Below are 21,019 nucleotides of genomic sequence, written 5' to 3'. Positions count from 1 at the left end.
TTGGCCCTGAGCCTGATATTCTAACGAAGGTAACGAGTAGTAGCCAATCAGACGCAGAGTATGGCGGGTCGTCCCGGGATGCGGTTAGGGGATTGGGGGGAGGCTTCAAGCGGGCTAGTGAACTACCAGGATAGAAGCGCAAGAATTTATGTTGCTTGTTATCTTCCAATGTGATCAAAGGATAGGTTCACAATTTTTAAAGTCTGTCTTAAAACAACAGTCAGGTGCCCATATGAACACTCATACTGGCTATTAAAAGATCCCTTTCAGATGCACTTTCAGTGTTGGGAGCCAAAATCCACAGTGTGTGGTGTCCACATTGGTGTCATTTTGTGCAAAAAAAGTTTATCTGAAGCTTAAATGAGTCCTCAGCAGTCTGAGTTAGTCATATCAAGTGGATTTCAGCCACATTTACAGTCTTTTTAGAATCAAATCCCCTCTTTGTGTTTCCCTTTTGAGCTGAGGTGGAAGTATAGCAACAAAAAGAGGGACAATTGGCACTAAAAAGACTGTAACATTGAAAGATATCTACTAGATTTGACTAATTTGGATGACTGAAGCTTCATATTAGCTTCAGATATACTTTTCAAATACATTTTTACACAGAGGGAGTCTTGTGCATTTTGGCCACCATCACTTACATTGTAAGTACATTATGAAGGGATCTTCTAATGGCCAGTATGAACAAGAGGAATGATTACAGCAAGAAAAGCATTTTTCAATGTTCATTTGGGTATTTTAAGACAGACTTGAAAAACTGTGAACCTATCCTTTAATGTGATGCATTAAATGACAAACAAACAAACAAAAAAAAAACGATAACAACAAAAATATGTATTTTTAGTTTATATTCCATTCAAATACAATACATATTTAATACAGTATAACAGCCCATCCTAATTGATAAATAAAAATATGATGTTGATGTTTGCCATTTTTGATTGTGTCTTTTCGTACGTGGATAATGATACAAAAAAGACGTATTTGGCTAATAATTAATTAATTTAATTATTGGGTTTGAATTAAAACCAAATAAAACAGATTATTTGTTGTGTATTTTTTTATGACTTAAACTGTATTGAATTGTATATTTTCGGTAATACAAAACTATATCATAGAAAACCCAATAACGATACAGTCCTTGAACAACACCAGACAGAAGAACAAACAATAATGTATTAAAGTAAGTAATAATTGACCAATAATAAAAGATAAATAAAAACAACAACAACAACAACGACAGCAGTAGCAACAACAACAACAACATCTTCCGCTCAAAGTCAAATGCCAATGAAGATTTTACTTTGAAGGCAAACCCGGAAATACAGCTTACACGACATCCTGTTGTAACTCCCTCATCACACTATTGATGCATCCACGACATGAGTGTAGCACATCCGTGATCCATGATCACAGCAGACAGTCCATCTTTGTAGAGTTTCAAGAGAACGTCTGGCCGATTATGAAGACACGTCTGATATGTTTTAAAAAGACATTACATATTTAAAAGTTTATAAAAAAAATGGGTAAAAAGGATAAAGGAGATCGGGGTGAGTTGCTAATGCTACGCTTTAACTCAGCTAGCTATCAGCTAACACAAGCTGACAGATGGAGATCCTGAGAGAGGAATAGTTCCGCACATTACGTTGCTGTGTGGAGCATAAAATACTGTAATCCTGCACTGTGGAGTGGATTGAACACCGCCTCTGAATACATGGCTTGCTTAAGTGTAACGTTAGCAGGTTTAACTTAGCTTAGATAAAGGGCAGTTCACTGGTGGTCGTTCATAGGGGGAGATGACAAGTAGTGGTCATTTTCTCCTAATGTTTATCTTGTTGACATTAATCTCTGTTAGCCAGCTCTGGTAGTCTGTCCATGGCTACTGGCTTGTGTTGAAACACACGACATAAGGCTGTTAAAAATCCTTTCTATGATAATGTACACTACTATGTTTATAGTAAAGTTTGTGACCCTCATGTGCTATGAATAGTTAGTGCAATCTAAAATGGAAAAATACAAATCATAAAAAGCAGGAATATGTCACAAACAGACTGTATTGTGTATTTAGAAACTGTTTTACCTGAAAGTGCTTTCAATTTCAAAGACGACTGAAATGTGTTCTATGTTTATGCCATTTTGTGCCAGTTATTTGTTTCACCTCCAATGATAACCATGTCTCCTAACTCATATTGTTGGACTACAGAGAAGAAGTCCAAAAAGCGTTTCTATGAGGAGGAGGAAGATGAAGAAGAGACGTTGGGCAACGAGTCTCAGGAGGCCATACCTGCTGCTGCGGGGAAACAGGTGGATGAGTCCAGTACCAAACTGGATGAGTATGGAGCCAAAGACTACCGTCTTCAGATGCTTCTGAAAAATGATCACTCCTCACGTCCCCTCTGGGTGGTAAGATGTGTTTAGATTGTTGATTTCCTGACTTGAGACTGTTTACAGCTTGTAGTCTTCCTCCTGGTTTTACACAATATTGTAAGGGAAAGATCCTTGTATCTCTTTCTCATTTCTATAATTCTTCCCTCTTACAGGCTCCAGATGGACACATCTTTCTAGAGGCCTTTTCACCAGTGTATAAGTATGCCCAGGATTTCTTGGTAGCCATTGCAGAGCCAGTGTGCAGGCCTAACCACATCCACGAGTACAAGCTGACAGCATATTCCCTGTATGCAGCTGTCAGTGTGGGGCTGCAGACCTCTGACATAGTGGAGTACCTGCAGAAACTCAGCAAGACATCTGTACCTGACGGAATCGTGCAGTTCATTAAGGTCTGAATGACTAAATATCTTTAATGGAGAGGAAAGTCATTTTATTTGTGTGAAAAATATGTTTATGTAATCACTGTTTATCATCCTTTTCCTTCTCTCAGCTCTGCACAGTAAGCTATGGCAAAGTCAAGTTGGTGCTCAAGCACAATAGGTAAAGTCACTTCAACAACCATTTCTTCTGTCTTTGCATCGTTAATCTTCTTCGCAGCACTCTTAAACTGTGCTGTCTGTGTCTACCCTCAGGTATTTTGTTGAGAGTGCCTTCCCTGATGTGATCCAGCGGCTCCTGCAGGACAATGTGATCCGTGAATGTCGTCTCCGTACTGCAGACGGAGCGGACACTGAGCTCATTACTGAAGTCATCCACAGCAAGTCAGCGGTATGCCATTCACCATCTTTTCTTCCTCACAAAAAACATATCAAATCATTTCTTATAGTTTTAATGCAAAAATCTCAGCTCAAAAATATGTTTTACATCAAAACATATGTTTAAATATATGTGTTGTGATGCAAGAATGGAACGGTCTTATCTGACCCTTTAAGGGATTTTTTAAACTACTAATTATACCGTCCTGCCAGGGGTTTTTTGTGATTATTGTGGCCAAAAATGCTTGATTTTGCAGCAGCTGCTTTTCTCAAAAAATGGATACAATTTGCAAAGTTTTATGTGCTCTTATTGCAGTACAATTACGGGAATTGGGAAAAATTGCAAGCAAAGGAAAATAAAGTGATTTTTAAAAAACTACTACCAATGAAGAGTCATATGTAATCACTTCCTTTGATTAAAAAGCATACTGCATATCACAGAAACAATCATATTTCATTGTTAATTTTCAAGTTTATTTTCTGAACATGAGAACCATGGGCTCAAAGTTATATAAAAAAAGGGTTAGTTGAGTTCCATTTATAAGGCTTTATTAAATAAACTTTCACCTCAACATTAGCACCAAATAAAATCAGTCAATAATGCCATTATAGTGTCATTTCCAAATAGCCCATTTTTATGTTTGAGGTAGATTATGTCCATCTTTGCTGTCTGAACAACGTATCAACTTCTATTCTTCTGACTAACTGTAAGCAAACCTCATTTAGGAACATTTGGGAATTGTTTTGCTTGGTCTATTGGTCATTTTTGTCCACCTGAATGTGCGCTGCGATGACATAACTTGCTACAACGCGAAATGCAACAGTTGGTACAAATCACAAGTGGTCTGTTGATTTGGCCATTTCATGTGGAAAAGTTGCGGTAATATAGCAAAATTGCAAGCTCTCGCAAATATTGGAGAGATTTTTTGAATTTGTGTTAATTATTGCGATTGCAAAATTGCAATTTCCTGGAGGGACTGAATTATACTGATAACTAAATGAAAATGCTAAGTTTTGGAAATCATTCTACATTTCCTGCCTCTTTATACAGAAAGACAACTGTTGTCATGACCGCTGACAGATGTCTCTCTGCGTCTGTTTCTGACAGATCTCCAAGTCTATTCCGGAAAAGGGAGGTGCTTCCACCTCACAGGAGCCCAGCGAGGGACAAACTTCAACCCAGCAAGTTCCTGAGGACATCTTCAGCTACTATGAGCAGATGGATAAGGAAGAAGAGGAAGAGGAGGAGACTCAGACTGTGTCCTTTGAGATTCGCCAGGTACACTTCTGATTTTATACGTTGAGTTTTGTTATTGTTGTTGTTATCAACGTTATAATTGTGTGTTTAAGGACTGTTCTTGCATACTATTTTACCACTGCAGAACTGTTCTTCTCTGGTTTGGTATAGGAGATGATTGAAGAGCTGCAGAAGCGTTGCATTCAGCTGGAGTACCCCCTGCTTGCAGAGTATGACTTTCGCAATGATACAGTCAACCCAGACATCAACATAGACCTTAAGCCCACTGCTGTGTTAAGGCCCTACCAGGAAAAGAGTCTGCGCAAGATGTTTGGGAATGGACGTGCTCGCTCTGGGGTCATTGTGCTACCCTGCGGTGAGACAGCTGGTTTACTGTTGAGGGAGGATGGAACATGTGACAAAACAGAAAAGACTCAAGACCAAAGCAGTTTATCACAGTAAAAATACAATCTTGAAATGGCAAATTAACTAATAATTGGAATGAAAAACACTGTTCAGAAGCTAAAAAGAAGAAACAAGGGATGTACTCTTGTACTTTGTCTTTCATTTTAATATTTTACTCTCACATTTTCCATAATTGTCAATAGACACATTTTAAACAGCTAAACTGTAAATTACCATTACTAATCTTTTTGTAGCATACGTTTGAGTGCAAAAAGCTTGTATGTTTCATTTATTTACGTATCTTCTTTGCTTTCCAGGAGCGGGCAAATCTCTGGTGGGCGTGACAGCAGCGTGCACAGTGCGTAAACGCTGCCTGGTGCTGGGTAACTCCTCTGTGTCAGTGGAGCAGTGGAAGGCCCAGTTCAAGATGTGGTCCACTATTGATGACTCTCAAATCTGCCGCTTCACCTCTGACGCCAAGGACAAGCCCATCGGCTGCTCAATTGCCATCAGCACTTACTCTATGCTGGGCCACACTACCAAGCGCTCCTGGGAGGCTGAGAGGGTCATGGAGTGGATGCGTAGCCAGGAGTGGGGACTCATTATCCTGGATGAGGTGCACACTATTCCTGGTGAGCTGTTAACAGTACATCAATTTATAACAAAACTCAGTATTACCTTGCCAGTGCAACAGTTACTGACTTACATGCTAACATAATAATTCTGTGTGCTCTCTGTAGCCAAGATGTTTCGTCGTGTTCTGACCATTGTCCAGGCGCATTGCAAATTGGGGCTCACTGCTACACTGGTTAGGGAAGATGACAAGATTGTGGACCTCAACTTCCTAATTGGGCCAAAGCTATATGAGGCCAACTGGATGGAGTTGCAGAACAATGGCTACATTGCCAAAGTCCAATGTGCAGAGGTGAGTCTTGCAGTGTGCAGAGTGTATAGTAAATAAGATAAAAGGACAAAAATGCACATAGGAAGCTGACTCAGAGTTCCACAATCTGTCTTATGTAGTGAGTCAGTTGGCTTTCGATTGTGTGCTGTTCTCTGCATAGATATGTATACATAAATGTGTATATATAAATAAATGTTTATACAGAGATGGCTTAGGTCACTAAAATCAGACAGCTTGCAGTCGTTTCTTAAAGATCAGTAGAATATGAGATTTGCTTTTTAAAATCAGGGCAGAATTGTGGCTGTAAAAACCTTTTATTATAATATAATACGACTCAGTGATATTTTGGCAAAGCTCTGGGCTGTATCTGCAGTCAAGATTCAACTGTTAGCCTTGTGCCAGAGGACAGTGTTTAAATAAGGATTCATGAGCTAACATTTTATATATTATGGTAAGTACACTAAAAATGCTATGTAAAGTCTGCCACTGCTACTTTTATATTATTACACAGTATGTCTTAACTGTTGCTTTTACAGTATGACAGGAGGCTGCATTACCTAGTGAGCATGTGCTCTCTTAACAATTTTCCCGTCTTTGCTTCAGGTGTGGTGCCCGATGTCTCCGGAGTTTTACAGAGAATATGTGGCCATCAAGACGAAGAAGCGCATCCTGCTTTACACCATGAACCCCAATAAGTTCCGCGCTTGCCAGTTTCTCATTCGCTTCCATGAACGGCGCAATGACAAGATCATCGTCTTTGCTGATAATGTCTTTGCCTTAAAGGAATACGCCATTCGCCTCAACAAGTAAGTTATTCGCAAAAAGAGCACGTTGAATGTTTCAGCGATTTGTTTAGATTTAGATGTTTTTAATCCCTTTCTCTAATTGTCTTCTTAAGGCCTTACATCTATGGTCCAACCTCTCAAGGGGAGCGTATGCAGATTTTACAGAACTTCAAACATAACCCCAAGATCAACACCATTTTCATCTCCAAGGTAAACTGATTGATGTAGTACAGATCTGTCAATGTCCTATGACTGTACTCATTCAGTCATCTGCCCCCTTGTGGCTAGTAGGTGGCACACCACCTGACCAATCATCAATTTGTCTCCTCTCTGCACTACTGTTGAATTGTGTAGGGTGCAATCGGCATGGTTACGCACATCCTAATAATTGGATCATACCCAAAATGACGTAATATTCCAGTTATGGTACCTGACAGTGATTTGTTTTCATGCTGTAGGCAATCACATCACATCCCTCTTGGTCTTAACCAGTGTCCTTGATTATTATTGGTAAAGCAATTCAATATTCATTGATATTGTAGGCATTGCTTCATGTGAATGAATAAATGATTTTCTCTGGGATTCTTTGCACAAGAGAAAATCTGGAATCTTGTGCATCTTGGTTTAAAACTTTAAATGGACACTTGAAAAGTGGCACCGTGACACAATGAATTAATAACGCAAATATGTTGTGGATTTATACTTCATCTCTGCAACCAAACAGGTTGGAGACACCTCATTTGACTTGCCAGAGGCCAATGTTCTGATTCAGATCTCCTCTCATGGTGGATCACGCAGACAGGAGGCCCAGAGGCTTGGCAGAGTCTTACGTGCCAAGAAAGGTTAGTCAGTCTGAACAGCTGTTTTTTTTTGTGTATGACTTGACTGTCTTGCCTGAACAAAGGCAGCCATTCTCACTCTACCTGCCCGCCTGTTTAGGAATGGTAGCCGAGGAGTACAATGCATACTTCTATTCACTGGTGTCTCAGGACACCCAGGAGATGGCTTACTCCACCAAGAGGCAGAGGTTCCTGGTGGATCAGGGCTACAGCTTTAAGGTATGTTCACCCCTGCTGCATCATATCATCTCTACACAATGTTCTCATTATTTGTGTCACTACAGAAATATACACCACTGATTCCACCCAGTTCAAATGATAGATTGCAACTTTCTTTGTGGCGACTCGTACTGAATTTCTCATTGTAACATTGAAGGTAGCACTTTAAACACATTGTAAAAGTGCTGAAGGTTTATTTCACCTAATTTTTGAACATTTTAATTTCAGTTTGTTTTATTTAAATTCACAAATCGGATTTTCTTTTTCCTGTTTCTGTTATCTGTACACTTGCTCCAAACTAGTTGGAACCTGACATAATTTATTCAAAAGTGATCCATTCATACTGGCAAAATGGTCCAAGACTGAAATTTAAGTAATTCAGTCAACAGCCAATGAGAGTTTAGCTTCAGGTGGAAAAAAACAATGAATGAACTAGGTAAAAAAAGCATCTTTCAATCACAAAAGTAGTTTTGCTCCTAAGTCTCTATACTATATTTAGAGGAATAAAGTTCATATGAAATATCACAGAAGTAAAAACAAAGTGAAAAGTCTTATACAAAGTTTTAAAGTAATATTTGTGACAAAAAAAAGTGTACAGCTTCCAAAGGTGGCAAGCATTTAGTCACAAGTCAGTGTGATGTGATGTTTTGTCATACATATTGTCTAAATGTTCCACTCTTATCATAGGTGATCACAAAGATGGCAGGTATGGAGGAAGAGGATCTGATGTTCTCCACTAGAGATGATCAACAGCAGCTGCTTCAGAAGGTCTTGGCTGCGTCAGACCTGGACGCTGAGGAGGAAGTCGTGGCGGGAGAGGTGGGCGGACGACCACAGGTGAGCACTTTTCCAAAACTCAGAAAAGCCAAACGTTTATTTGCTTTTGCAATCATACAATTGTGCTTTGTTGTGTCTCGAAATATTCTTACTGTTTTTCTGTCTCCCTGCTTTCCTGATCAGTTCTCGAGGCGAACGGGCACCATGAGCTCCATGTCAGGCGCAGACGACACCGTCTACATGGAATATCAGAGCCGAGGCAGCAAAGCCTCCGCAGCAGGCAAGAGCGTCCATCCGCTCTTCAAGCGCTTCCGAAAGTAGAAACATTAAAAGACTGTTGCTACTGGGTGAGAGGATGAAGTGGAGGAGCAATAATGTAAACTGAGCCTAAGGGTCAGATAGTCCAGCTGGTCTGGAGAACAGAACAGTCAATGAAGACCTCCTGAAGCTAGATATCATCTGAAGCTAACGACAATATATGAAGCTTCATCCCGATAGCTTATGGTGACGATGAGGGTAATGACCTGTTGCAGCGAACGATTCCCCGCTGGGTTCGGATGTGTAATGTAATATATCTGATGTCCCATCTCAGACACGTTCAGCTGAAATGCAGTGCATGCCAAGCAAGACAAAGTGTCAACCATCATTGTTCCCCCTGAAACAAAACGGGGTATTGTTTAAGTTAAACTGAAATTCAATGACAGTTCTTTTGAAATATGAAGCAAATTTGAAACATGTAGGAAGAGATCAGATGTGTTCTGGAGTATGAGGACATTAGTCCTTTAAGCAGCAGCTTTAATAACAGCTTTCAGTTGTCTGTCAGTGAGTAGATTAACCTTTGTCTTCTTTGCTTCACTGAAAAAACAATTCCAAACCGAGGACGTATAGACTTTTGTAAATCTGGCTCCATTTTACACATTTAAACTTCTCCAGTTAAACACATATTGTGGGTTTAAATCTGTCCTAGATTGTCCTGCTAATACTAGTTTTCATTTCAGAATGTTCAGGTTGTGAATTTTCTACTGTAAAATGTTCTTTAACATTTATTTTTCTTTGTAAAAGAAATGTTTGTTGATTTCTTTTCTCAAGTGTATTCATGGTTACACTGTAAGAAGGTTTTGTGAATTTTAAGTTTCACATAAGATGTTTGAAAAACCTCTAAAGTATTAAAGAATAAACTATTTTTGTGTACTTTTTGACAGGCTATACAGGAAGGGAAACCTATTTGCATCAGTAATAAATAAAAGTTTGTCTTAGGGAAATAAACGATGATGTCTGTCATTATTAATAATAATGTTCGTCCGTTTCATACAGTGGGTCAGAATAAGGCAAACTGGAGCCTGACAACTCTCAAAATCAATGAATAAAACTATACAAAAATCATAAATGTTCCTGCCAGTCACAGATGAATATGTAAATGAGGGCATCCATATTGTGAATTAGGCTGCATTGAAACGCAGTAGCCAATCTGTAGTTCAGTTAGTTTCCCAGAAATTTTCCAGAAAGGAAAATAACCTCTTAACATCCACTGGGTCGCCAGCAACCCGCTTAAGCCAGTTGTAAGTGGTAGCATCACACAGTAATGAGTAAAGGCAATTGGCACAATTTGGCCAATTGGAGATAACTGGAGAGGTTCAGGGACACCAGTGACACCACAAACTAAAAACTCCCTAGCTCCCATAAGGTTAGACCTAGAGGTCTGGAATTTTATACAGGTTGACAAGATGCAGAGGGTATGTGGTGATTTGCATGGTTCTGGCATAAAGCATGTCCTAATTACTGTTATTCAAATATGACTCATTATAAACGAGGACCAAAAACACTTTTTTGAGCCTTATTTGCACTGATGTAGTTTTGTTTGTGTTTTAGCCACATGCTAAATAAGCACATTTCCATAAACTAGAAGATGTCACTTGTCAAATGAAGCCTAATACATGCATTGTGGCCTTACAGTTCTTCTGTTATAAGTTTTTCCATTTGGGTGTGCCAAATAGGTGGAAATTCTATAAAAAAAAGGATGGATGTTAAAGGGATAAGGCAAATTTAAGGATTACAGACACTGCTGAGGTCAAATCTGAGCACGTCCACTGAAAAACACCAAACGTGTTCTCCAACTCATAACAGCATGAGCTCTTTCTGAGACAGACACATGAATAATGTGCAAATAGTTTACATATGCTGAGCTGCCATCTAGCACTGACATATTATTTGCCTTTGGGAAAGGTTTAATAGCTTACTGGGTGAAAGAGAAATGTTACACATATAAATCTATGAGCCCCAGAACTATTAGACAACTTTTCTTTACAGTCTGTCTCCACAGATTATATCCAGCCAATCAGCAGGCTACTTCTTAAAATATACCTGCTAAACATTAACAAACCAGTGAGCAGTTACATATGTAGGTGTAAACAGCTGATGATTTGTGAAATCACCTCTCTCTGAACATGTGCGTGTGCTTACATGAGCCATACTGTGGGAGGTACTTTACTTTTTTTTGGACAAATATATTACATGTAATTCGGTTTCATGTGACGCTAATCACATTTATGTTCAGTGTGTATGTGTGTGTGTGTGTGTGTGTGTGTGTTTGCAGGGGTTGGGGTCGCGTGCACACATGCTGATTGATTGGTGTGATGTAACTGTGTTTTGGCACGTTGTAATCCACTCTTCCAATGAAAGAATGAACCCAAAAGCTTTTTTTAGGGGGGGGGGAACGCCCATACCCGAATACAGAGTTATCCCTCCCTTTTTTGTGAAGCGATCATCCAATCCTCTTCCACGTCTGAGGTTGTACAAGCAACTAGCTATATAAAAGCGTTCCACAATAGACCCATCTAGCATTACATTACCATACAGGCTGGGCTTGTTTCACACGTGCCAGGATCATGCATTTGCAGATGTAAATTCTGCGCTTTTAAACTTTGCAAAAAAACTCGATCTTTTTTTTGCGCACGGAAACGCCGAAAAGTATCCATAAAAGCAAATGATGGCTTTCCCGAAACAGTTTATGACAACATGTTGGAAGAATCTAAAAGGCGACCGGCTGAATAACCAGCTGTTTTTCATTTTACGCGCCCTGCACAAGTCAGCAGCCAGCAAGGCTTTTGGGATGTCCGCGGCTGGAGAAGAGGCCATGCCTGAAAGATTGATCACACCGACAGATGTCGGCGAGAAAGCCAGAATCAAGACCCTGAAGGAGATGCCTGGACCCAGCACCTTATCCAACTTGATCGAGTTCTTCTGGAGAGACGGTTTTGGCAGAATTCATGAAATTCAGGTAATGCTGCCCATATTGTTGCTTTTCCCCATTTTGTTTCACAGATTAAAATATGTCTTTGTATTGTCTACCCTTGGCGAGAGCCTGTGTTTTCTCAGCGTCAGCCAAATTTGCCACTTATGCGTAAAATGGCACAGGCAGTTGCGTAAAAGCGCACCAGGAGTTTGGTCGCTGGTCGGTTATCCACTCCAAGGTATGAGCTGTGTAATAGTATACAAGTGAGTTAAAAGGTGTTTTTTTTTCTTTAACAAGTAATAGCAAATTATTATATGGCGCTTTAATCACAGTGTGTAGAGAAAATATCTAAAACTTCAAAAGTGGGAAATGTGCAAATTAATCAAACTGAGGTGTCAATCTTAATTGGTTCTTTATTTGTAATCGTTGTCATTGGCGGAAAAAGTGGAGTGAAGTCTTCTTTTGACATGTCAGGGCAAGAATGAGCCTCTGGTGGTGAAAAGTAACACAAACTGATAATTAAACATTTTCTATCATGACACATGTTTTATAAGAGTAAACAATGGAAAGTCAGATGAATATACTCATCTTTTTAAAATGTCATCATCATCTTTTTCCTGTTTCAACAAATTTACTCTGATTCAAACAATCACTCTAATCAGTGCTCTTTGATTTTGAGCTCTTTGATCTTGATGAATAAGCAAATATTCTTTTCTCCCCAAACCACAGTTTTGTTACGTAAAAGTTGAACATACATATTCATTTTACCACAGGCAGACATTTTCATGAGCAATGGTTTCTTCATTTGATGAGGAAATGAGTCCAAATGACACACATGGGGATATTATCACATTTTATGTCTTAAGAAATTTCTCTGGAATCTGTATTTGAAGAAGTAACGATTGAGGACAAAATCAAAATAGATTATGGCATATCTCCAGTCAACAGTACTTTATTTGTTGTAGGTATCCACCACCACTGATACTGTACTATTACACTACTCCTAAATGTTATGCAGGTACCTTTTTGTAATTATATGTGTTGCATCTGGGACAATTATATAGGGCTAAAGTTAAGACAAAGAGACGTGTGTCGAGTCATACGCTGCTGTCATACCTGACAAGTTTAGTGTTGTACTTTGACAACAGAACAGATAGACCAGTTTGACAAATAGAGGAAGTCCATTTTTGGATGGTGGGTAAATGAAGGTTTAAATATCCATATCTAATAAAGTGAGACCATCAGTTAACTACTGTCTCTGTTTACAGCTGGAGCACGGGAGGAAGTATGGGAAAATTTTCAAATCCCGTTTTGGACCCCAGCTGGTGGTCTCAATCGCTGACCGCGATCTGGTGGCTCAGGTGCTGAGGGCTGAGGGTGCAGCTCCCCAAAGAGCTAACATGGATTCCTGGAAGGAATACAGAGACATGAGAGGCCGTTCCACAGGCCTGATCTCGGCGTGAGTCCCTTTCAACCTTTAATCTTTTGAGTAAATTACTTTGGGCCAGGAAGGATAATCACAATCTCAAAGTTTATTGACTTAACTCGGTGAATTGACTACATTTCCCGGATCAGATCACCTCTACTGAACGGACTCTTTACTTCTCAGTAGTCAGCTTTGTATTACTGTAATCGCTGAAATAACGTACCTGCCCCATTTGGCATCCATACTTGCACTTTTTCAATAGCTTCTTCTTAAATAACCAGGTAATTTCCTCTACATGTCTATGAATGTCTTGTACAAAACTTGGGCCGACGATTCACCTTATCTTCTGTATCCCGTTTTCTAGGGAGGGAGAAGATTGGCTAAAGATGCGGAGCGTCCTCAGACAGCTCATCATGCGTCCACGTGATGTGGCGGTGTTCTCCGATGATGTTAACAAAGTGGTAGACGACCTGGTCAAGAGAGTTTGTATTCTACGCACTCAGGAGGCAGATGGAGCAACTGTCCTCAACGTCAATGACCTCTTCTTCAAATATGCCATGGAAGGTTAGTACAAAGCCAGCAAAGAATTGAACATGGCCAGGGAGGATCCACTTAAAGCTTAGGAAAATGTGGAAAAGGATGCAGGTGTAGTGTAGATGAAGTGCACAGGAGATCCTTGAGAACGCTAGAGGCAGGAAGGGGCAACAGCAGAGAGAAAATAGACATGAAAGAGAAAAATACTCTCAAACTAAGGTTTGCCAGTTCAGTGACTCTTACATCAAGAAAGAAGTGACTGATAATGAATCATTGCAGCTTTGAAAGCTGTGTGCAGAAGACATTATTATTGAAAATCATTTGTCTCCCTCCTCTTTTCCTTTTGCTTTTACAGGTGTGGCAGCCATTTTGTACGAGTGTCGTTTAGGCTGTTTGGAAAATGAGATTCCCCAGGAAACTCAAAACTACATCAACGCACTGCACCTCATGTTCAGTTCCTTCAAGACAACCATGTATGCCGGGGCGATCCCGAAGTGGCTCCGGCCCATCATTCCCAAACCGTGGGAGGAGTTCTGTTACTCCTGGGATGGTCTCTTCAAATTCAGTAAGAAGTCCGCACCACATGGTCAAATAAGTGTTTTTTTTATACTGGTATGTTGACCATGTGCTTACAGTAATGAGGTTACTCTCATATTAAAGGGGCACTCCAGCATTTTTGTGCTCAGACTTTCAAAACACTTGGGGACTCACAAGAGACAGATAACAAAGAATGGTCACAATTGAAGCAGCGGAGGCTCCAGAGGCTTTGTTATAAATTTTAGGCTCCAAGCTGAGATAACATTAATGACATCATCAACAGACTTGACAAAGCTCCTCTACAGCCACAGAGGACATTATACAACTGTTATCACATGATGAGTAGTACTCTCTATGACAAGTAAACTGACTTTTATATGTAAAGTTGGTGGAATGCCCCTTTTAAGATTTGCTGTGCTTTTTTTTTCTGAGTGGGTTTTAATGAAAGCCCATTTTGAAAATATATATTTTTGCATAATCAAAAAAAAACAAATGGGATAGAGAGATGACACACAACAGATTACTTGTTTCCAGAATGTCTTTCTCCAGTTCAGTCGATGCCCAATCTTTGAAAAGACATTTATAAATTGTTTTAGATGTGTAAATATGTAAGATAATGGATTCACTGTGGTATTTTTTTTTTTTTAAATCCCAAACAGTGAAGTTCAGGCTTAGTTGAGTATTCGCCAAATTTTGGTAGATAAGTAGCCTGGCATCAATAGAAAGGAATGTTGATTTGCATATAAATCTCTTCTGCTTTACCATGGGATTGTGGGAGTATGGGGTCCCTCTGTTACATAACCTGTTCTCTCCTCTTTTTCCTTTCCTTCACCACCCTTGCACGACTCCCCTTCCCTTCCCTCCTCGCCTCTACTCTACTCCACCCTCACCATTCATCCCATCCTCTCTGTCTCTGTCTGATCCCAGGCGTTATTCACATTGATAAGAGATTTACAGAGATCAAGGCCCAGCTGGAGCGGGGAGAGAAGGTGGAGGGGGGACTGCTCACGCACATGCTCGTTACAAGGGAGATGAACATGGAGGAAATCTACGCTAATGCAACAGAGATGCTACTGGCTGGGGTTGACACGGTGTGTGTGTGTGTGTGTGTGTGTTTTAAAGGATACATGCAAGGAGGGGCTTGTGCAGTTGAGGAGTGTAGAGGTGCAGTGAGTGTGGGTTAGCAGGAGGTGGAGGGGTTGGGAGTCACACATGTGTCTGTACTGTGTGTGTTTGTGTGTGTGTGTGTGTGTGTGTGTGTGTGTCTGAGTCAGTGTTGAGTTTCAAGGGTTCGGTTTCTGGCGCCACATTCGTGCCTGTGAAGCTGTGCCAGCGTCAGGTCAGAGCAGTGAATCGGGGGTTACACAGTATCCCACTGACAAACTTGCTCTCACTCAGATTTAGTTTCTTGTGATTTGTCTATGTCAGATCTACACAGGGGGGCTTTTGTCTTTTTTCCTCCTCCAGACATCTGTGTTGTGTGTTAATGTGTTTCCACATTAGACCTTAATTGGATAGCACTTGTAAATAATGGAGACTGCTGGTTTTATCTTATTGGAGTACTAAATTCATAAACCACAGAAGACACTTCTTTTAGGTTTGTATTTTTGTGGATTTTTTTACCTGTTTAGTTGGCACATCAAAGAATACAAAAATGGGAAACATTGAAGGAGAGCAGCAGCATGACATACAACAAATACTCTTTATCATATTTGAGCCTGCTGAATCATTAGACACCCCCACGATGCATAATTCAATAAACAGAAAATTAAAGACGTTTAGAAGGATTTATTTGAAATTGAACTCAAAATATTGTATGTGTGTGCATGAATTTCCATCTGTGTGAACACTGTGTGCACATGTGCACAGTTACTGCCTAATTTGTTTGGGGTACTGTCAGATTGATCAGAATTATGGGTGTAGAGTGTTTTGTGCTGAGCTGGGGGGCCACGGGATAAAAGGGTGTGTGTGAGTGTGTGTGTTTTTGTTGAACTTGTTGCAACGGCCACGTCCTGGTAGGGGGTGGACTTAGCTGAGCCATTACCTGACCCTGTGGTGCGTTTGCCTTTACTCAGCACACACAAGAGCTGTCAAGACAAGTTAGCCACAGCCAGAGTTATAGCATAGGCTGGGCAGAGGTGAGATGAGGGGGAGAACTAGGGGGGGTGGGCCTTCGGAAGAGGGACGCTGTCATGAAATAGCAAAAGAAGAGGGAACTAACGATGGATGTTAGAAAATGAAGAGAAGATGTGGGGGATGGGGGGGGGGGGGAGGCCTAAGCCTTCTTTAGTGCTGTGTTTGGATCAGCTTTTGTCATATGATTCCTCTCTGGCTTTGTCTGAGGTGTTGCCAGTATCTGTGCCAGCTGGGCTTTATTAGAAGCATGTTGGTTAGATGGGGAGAAGGTTATGACAGAGTGGGAGAGTAAATCTGTGGAAGGGAAGTTGAAGATGCAATAGTGAAAAGGATGGCAGGGCGTATACAAGGGTAGACGTCTTTTTGATCAGTTGTTAGTCCACCGGGAGACATTGACCTCAGACTGACCTCTGGGGTCTATTCAGTGTGATGTTGGCAATAACAAGGCTGCCCTTCCGATACCTGTATGTCATGAGATGCATGGGTGGATGGAAAGATATGCTAAGATGCCAGGAAGTAAGATGTGCAAGAAGTAAGCTGTGGGCTGATGTAACAAGCCAAATGACACGGCCGCTAACGATGGGATTTGAATACGGGAAATAGGACATGCATTTTCATATGATTTGCACATCTACATCAAAGTTCAATGACGTGTGATTTCTTTTCTCAGTGAGTCAGAAAAAAAGTACAGACAATTGAGGACAATGAGTAGGTGGGGTGGTTGCAATAAAAGGAAAGAGGAAATGAAAATGATCAGGGTGTGTCGGATGGGAAAGGGAATGCGTGAGATACGTGGGAAGTGGTAACGAGGGGGCCCATTGTGAGTCTAGTGAAAGCTTGTGCAAGAAAAAAAATGCAAATTTAAAAAAAAAAAAAAAAAAAAAAAAAAAAAAGAGCGAGACAGATTTCTGTTATCTAATTAATTAGGATCAAGATTATTTTCTTGACACAAACGGCACAGTGTAATGCTGTTAAGTGTGGCGCAACTGAGCACATTTAATCAAGGTAGAATTAGATGAAAACGGACGAGGAGAGCACAGGAGAAGAGTGGGTGATGTTAAGATGAGGGATAAACGGCTAAGAGTGCAGCTGGAGGAGTGCACACGAGTGTCTGCTCAGCACGTGGAATTAGCCCCCTCTCCCTTGAAAGCCCCTCACTGTTTCCCAACACTTACGCAACATAGAAACTCTTATATCAGCTTGCTTTGCAGTCAGATGTGTTGCAAAACATCAATAAAAATGGCAACATCTCCAAAGATACTTAATGAACCCTGCTTACATATTATATATTCAAAGATTAATGAATAATTATAATAATTAAAAAAAAAAAATCCTCCTCCTGCATTCTCCTAGACCTCCTTCACGCTGTCGTGGGCCACTTACCTGTTAGCGCGGCATCCTCATATACAGCAGCAAATCTTTACGGAGGTGACGAAGGCTTTGGGACCCGGAACAATCGCCACAGCTGATGATGTACCTCATCTGCCTCTTATCAGAGGCCTGGTCAAAGAGACTCTCAGGTACACACTACATGGATTGCGTTTTTGTTAGTTAAATAGACTTGTGACGAATAACTAATGAGCGCCTGCCTCTGTTCAATAACTTCCCGTCATTATATTTAATTTGTTCATTAGCTTTCTTAATGTGTGGCCTGTCATCATAGCATTAGACTTTGTGAAAAGATCAATGTATAGTGCTGATGAATAACAGTCTTTGTTTGCCCCTCCTTGGGAGCAGGCTTTTTCCAGTTCTCCCAGGCAACGGACGGGTTACCCAGGATGACTTGGTGGTGGGCGGATACTTCATCCCCAAAGGGGTAAGACTGACGGGGACTTGTAGAATGTGCATGTGCTGAAGAAAAAGCGTGACTGTAAGAGTGAGCCAAAAAACTTTACAGTGGAACCAGATGTAATGTGATCATGCATTACTCATTCATCTCTCTCTTCCTCTTTCGCATACAGATGCATGTACAATAGCCCAGCTGTTTTCATTACACAACTGACATTTTTTTTTGTCTTGTCTTTTCACTTTGTTAGACTCAGTTGGCCTTGTGTCACTACTCCACTTCCATGGATGGGGAGAACTTTGCCGATGCTTCAGACTTCCGTCCGGATCGCTGGATAAGAAAGGATAACACAGATCGTGTTGACAACTTTGGCTCGATTCCCTTTGGCTATGGCATCAGGAGCTGCATTGGCAGGAGAATAGCAGAGTTAGAAATGCATCTGGCTCTCACAAGGGTAGGAGATTAATCCACTCTTATATACACACACACACACACACACACATATTCACAATTTGTCTTTAAAAATATAGTACAAATACCCAGTTATAAATGCACACAAAGACAATGTGTTACTACTAAAATGACACCTGTGTTTTGGTTCCTGTGCAGCTCATTCAAAAGTTCCACATCGGCATCTCTCCTGACACTGATGATATAAAGGCCAAAACCCATGGCCTGCTCTGCCCTGGTGCCCCCATCCATCTGCAGTTCACTGACAGAGAAAACTAGGTGCAAACTCCTCTCCGTGAGCTCTACTGTACTGTATATTTTAATCGCATTGATTCATGATTAGGGTTTTTTTTTAATTTTTTTTTTTTTTAAATACACATCTTTTAGTACACGGTCCACTGTTAGATTGTAGATACCGAACTGCGACTGAGGTTTTACTCAGGCAAGAAATGTGTATCTCCTTCTCCTGTTTGGTAGTGAGGAGGACAGAAATAATACTGGACCAATAATGATAAGTTAAAAGCTGTTCTTGTGTGTATATTATTTGTACTTAGTGAAAACCACTGCAGTTTGTGTGGACTGCTAGTCCTTCCATTCATCCTATTCAAAATAGAGAGTGGGGAAAAATGAACTATAATCTATATAATTATACTATATCCTTTCATATCAATGTGCATGCATGTACTAAATAATGTTATGTGCACATGTGATCCTTTAAACTGACTGAGTTTGAGAAAGTGTTTCACTGAGAATGTTGAGGGGCAAACATGAATGTATTGAAAATGAGCTGTTTCTTAGAAGTGTGTATGTATGTAAATAATGAGCTTTATTTGATGACTGTTTTATCTGTGTTGCAAACCAAATTTTTTTTTTTTTTTTACCAGATTACCTTTTTTCTGGCACCATATTTCATTCAGACTGATAAAACATTTACTCAAGGAATTGACATTCATGATTTTAATCCATAATTAATATATAAAGCAAACACAGTTAACTGATAGAGATGTATTTGTATAGGAATCACAAAGAAAAATTGTTACACATGTTTTATATTGATATTTGAAGGTGGAAAAAGACTGTGCTTTTTAAAAAATTAAAAGTAATTTGATCATCTTGTGAGTTAGAACTAATGAATGACAAATTATAAACTAAATTAATCAAAAGTAGAATATTTGCTCAACTAATGACAACATTTGGATTTAAAAAATTCCACATTTGTAGTTTCTATGTTGTTTGTATTAATACAAGTACTTTACAAGAATGTCTACATTATGATTATTTGAGAGATAATGTATGTTACAGAACAGTTTTTTGAAAGGGGAAGATAGACAAGTTGCTGTATTGTGCTATTTTGAAGGGTCACACTGGTTTGCGTGGAGGAAAATGGAAACCTTTTTAGAAGTCTTTGTATTTATCTGCTCTTTAGTCTTTCTGTACCATTTATACTGTAGTCCAGTAAAACTGGGAAACAATAAAAATGATGATTATTTTAAAAATCGTGTGTTTTTCTTTGTCAGGGTCTATAATTCAACAATACATAATAACAATGTACTGACAATACATTGTCAGTATAGAAGTGTATCGAATGTGGAACATGACAACACTATATAAATACTAAAGCTAGATGTATAAATACTACAAATGTAGAGCCACTGAAGAAACCAAAGGATAACTAAACTGGCAAAATATTTACTTTGTACTTTTTAAGAATAAAGTTCTTGAGTATATAAGGTAGATGTTATCTATGGTACTGATGTACTTATGTAATAAATGTAATATTGTTTTTGTGAAGATCCCAAGGTTACCAAATATACCACAGGTCTTAAAAATAACAAATGACAGTGAAATTTGCAAAGGAATAATCAGTGGTGCTGCCATAAGAACTTTTGACTGGGATAGGACTATTTCACTCAACCACAATTGTTTCAATTAAATACTGATAGAAAGATAGATAGAAGTGACAGTATAATAGGGTGTATTTTAAAATCTAACTTAACTTCGAGCTGCTTTTGGGGAAATTTAACTTCAACAGCTCATTTATCCAACTTTCCAGGTGTATCGCAGGAAAGTTGGATTTATTTAACTAAAGCTGTTAAATAAATGTAGTGGAGTAGAAAGTACAATATTTCCCTCTGAAATATAGAAGAGTGGAAGTATAAAGTAGCATAAAACGGAAATGGTTAAGATTTCATTTTGGATCATGTATGAGTGACTGATATAGTCTACAGTATAACTTCATAGTTAACTTTGATCAATGTTTTGTATCCCCTCTTTTACTCTTCTTGTTCTTAGAGTATTTTTACTTTTGCATTTTTGTTTGACTGTAGATGTTTTAGTTCTAATGGAAAGTAGGACCTATCTGAAGTGGCTCAGTCAACCAAATATTGTCTTTTGATGTACATTTTAGACTTTATGTACACCGCTGTCATATACTTAGTACATTAGTGATCATTAAATTGGTATTAACAGATGCTCGTGCTCAGTGGTGGAAGAAGTATTCAGATCCTTTACTAATGTAAAAGTACCAATACAACAATGTAAAAATTACAAATGAAAGTCCTGCATCAAAATTCCTTCTTAAGTAAAAGTACAGAAGAATTAGCAGCAAA

General features: G+C 39.5%; 2 protein-coding genes across 2 annotated transcripts; both read left to right on the top strand.

The window, feature by feature from the left end:
• Positions 1-1,342: 1,342 nt before the first annotated feature.
• On the top strand, positions 1,343-9,575 carry ercc3 (excision repair cross-complementation group 3). The gene is made up of 15 exons (XM_044352618.1): positions 1,343-1,550; positions 2,204-2,403; positions 2,541-2,777; positions 2,879-2,928; positions 3,021-3,156; positions 4,252-4,422; positions 4,552-4,756; positions 5,103-5,417; positions 5,526-5,710; positions 6,293-6,495; positions 6,588-6,684; positions 7,199-7,316; positions 7,414-7,532; positions 8,220-8,369; positions 8,493-9,575. Exons 1-15 carry the CDS (start codon positions 1,523-1,525, stop codon positions 8,628-8,630), a joined length of 2,352 nt encoding a protein of 783 aa, XP_044208553.1. The 5' UTR covers positions 1,343-1,522; the 3' UTR covers positions 8,631-9,575.
• A 1,551-nt stretch (positions 9,576-11,126) lies between these two features.
• Positions 11,127-19,782, top strand: LOC122982957 (cytochrome P450 27C1). Its single transcript, XM_044352611.1, has 9 exons — positions 11,127-11,586; positions 12,810-13,000; positions 13,332-13,531; positions 13,857-14,066; positions 14,966-15,129; positions 17,528-17,694; positions 17,912-17,990; positions 18,211-18,414; positions 18,570-19,782. Exons 1-9 carry the CDS (start codon positions 11,293-11,295, stop codon positions 18,687-18,689), a joined length of 1,629 nt encoding a protein of 542 aa, XP_044208546.1. The 5' UTR covers positions 11,127-11,292; the 3' UTR covers positions 18,690-19,782.
• The last annotated feature ends 1,237 nt before the right edge of the window (positions 19,783-21,019 follow it).

The sequence above is a fragment of the Thunnus albacares genome, chromosome 1 (genome assembly GCF_914725855.1).
Source record: "Thunnus albacares chromosome 1, fThuAlb1.1, whole genome shotgun sequence".
Classification (NCBI taxonomy): Eukaryota; Metazoa; Chordata; class Actinopteri; order Scombriformes; family Scombridae; genus Thunnus; species Thunnus albacares.
This window is presented reverse-complemented; position numbering and strand designations above follow the sequence as displayed.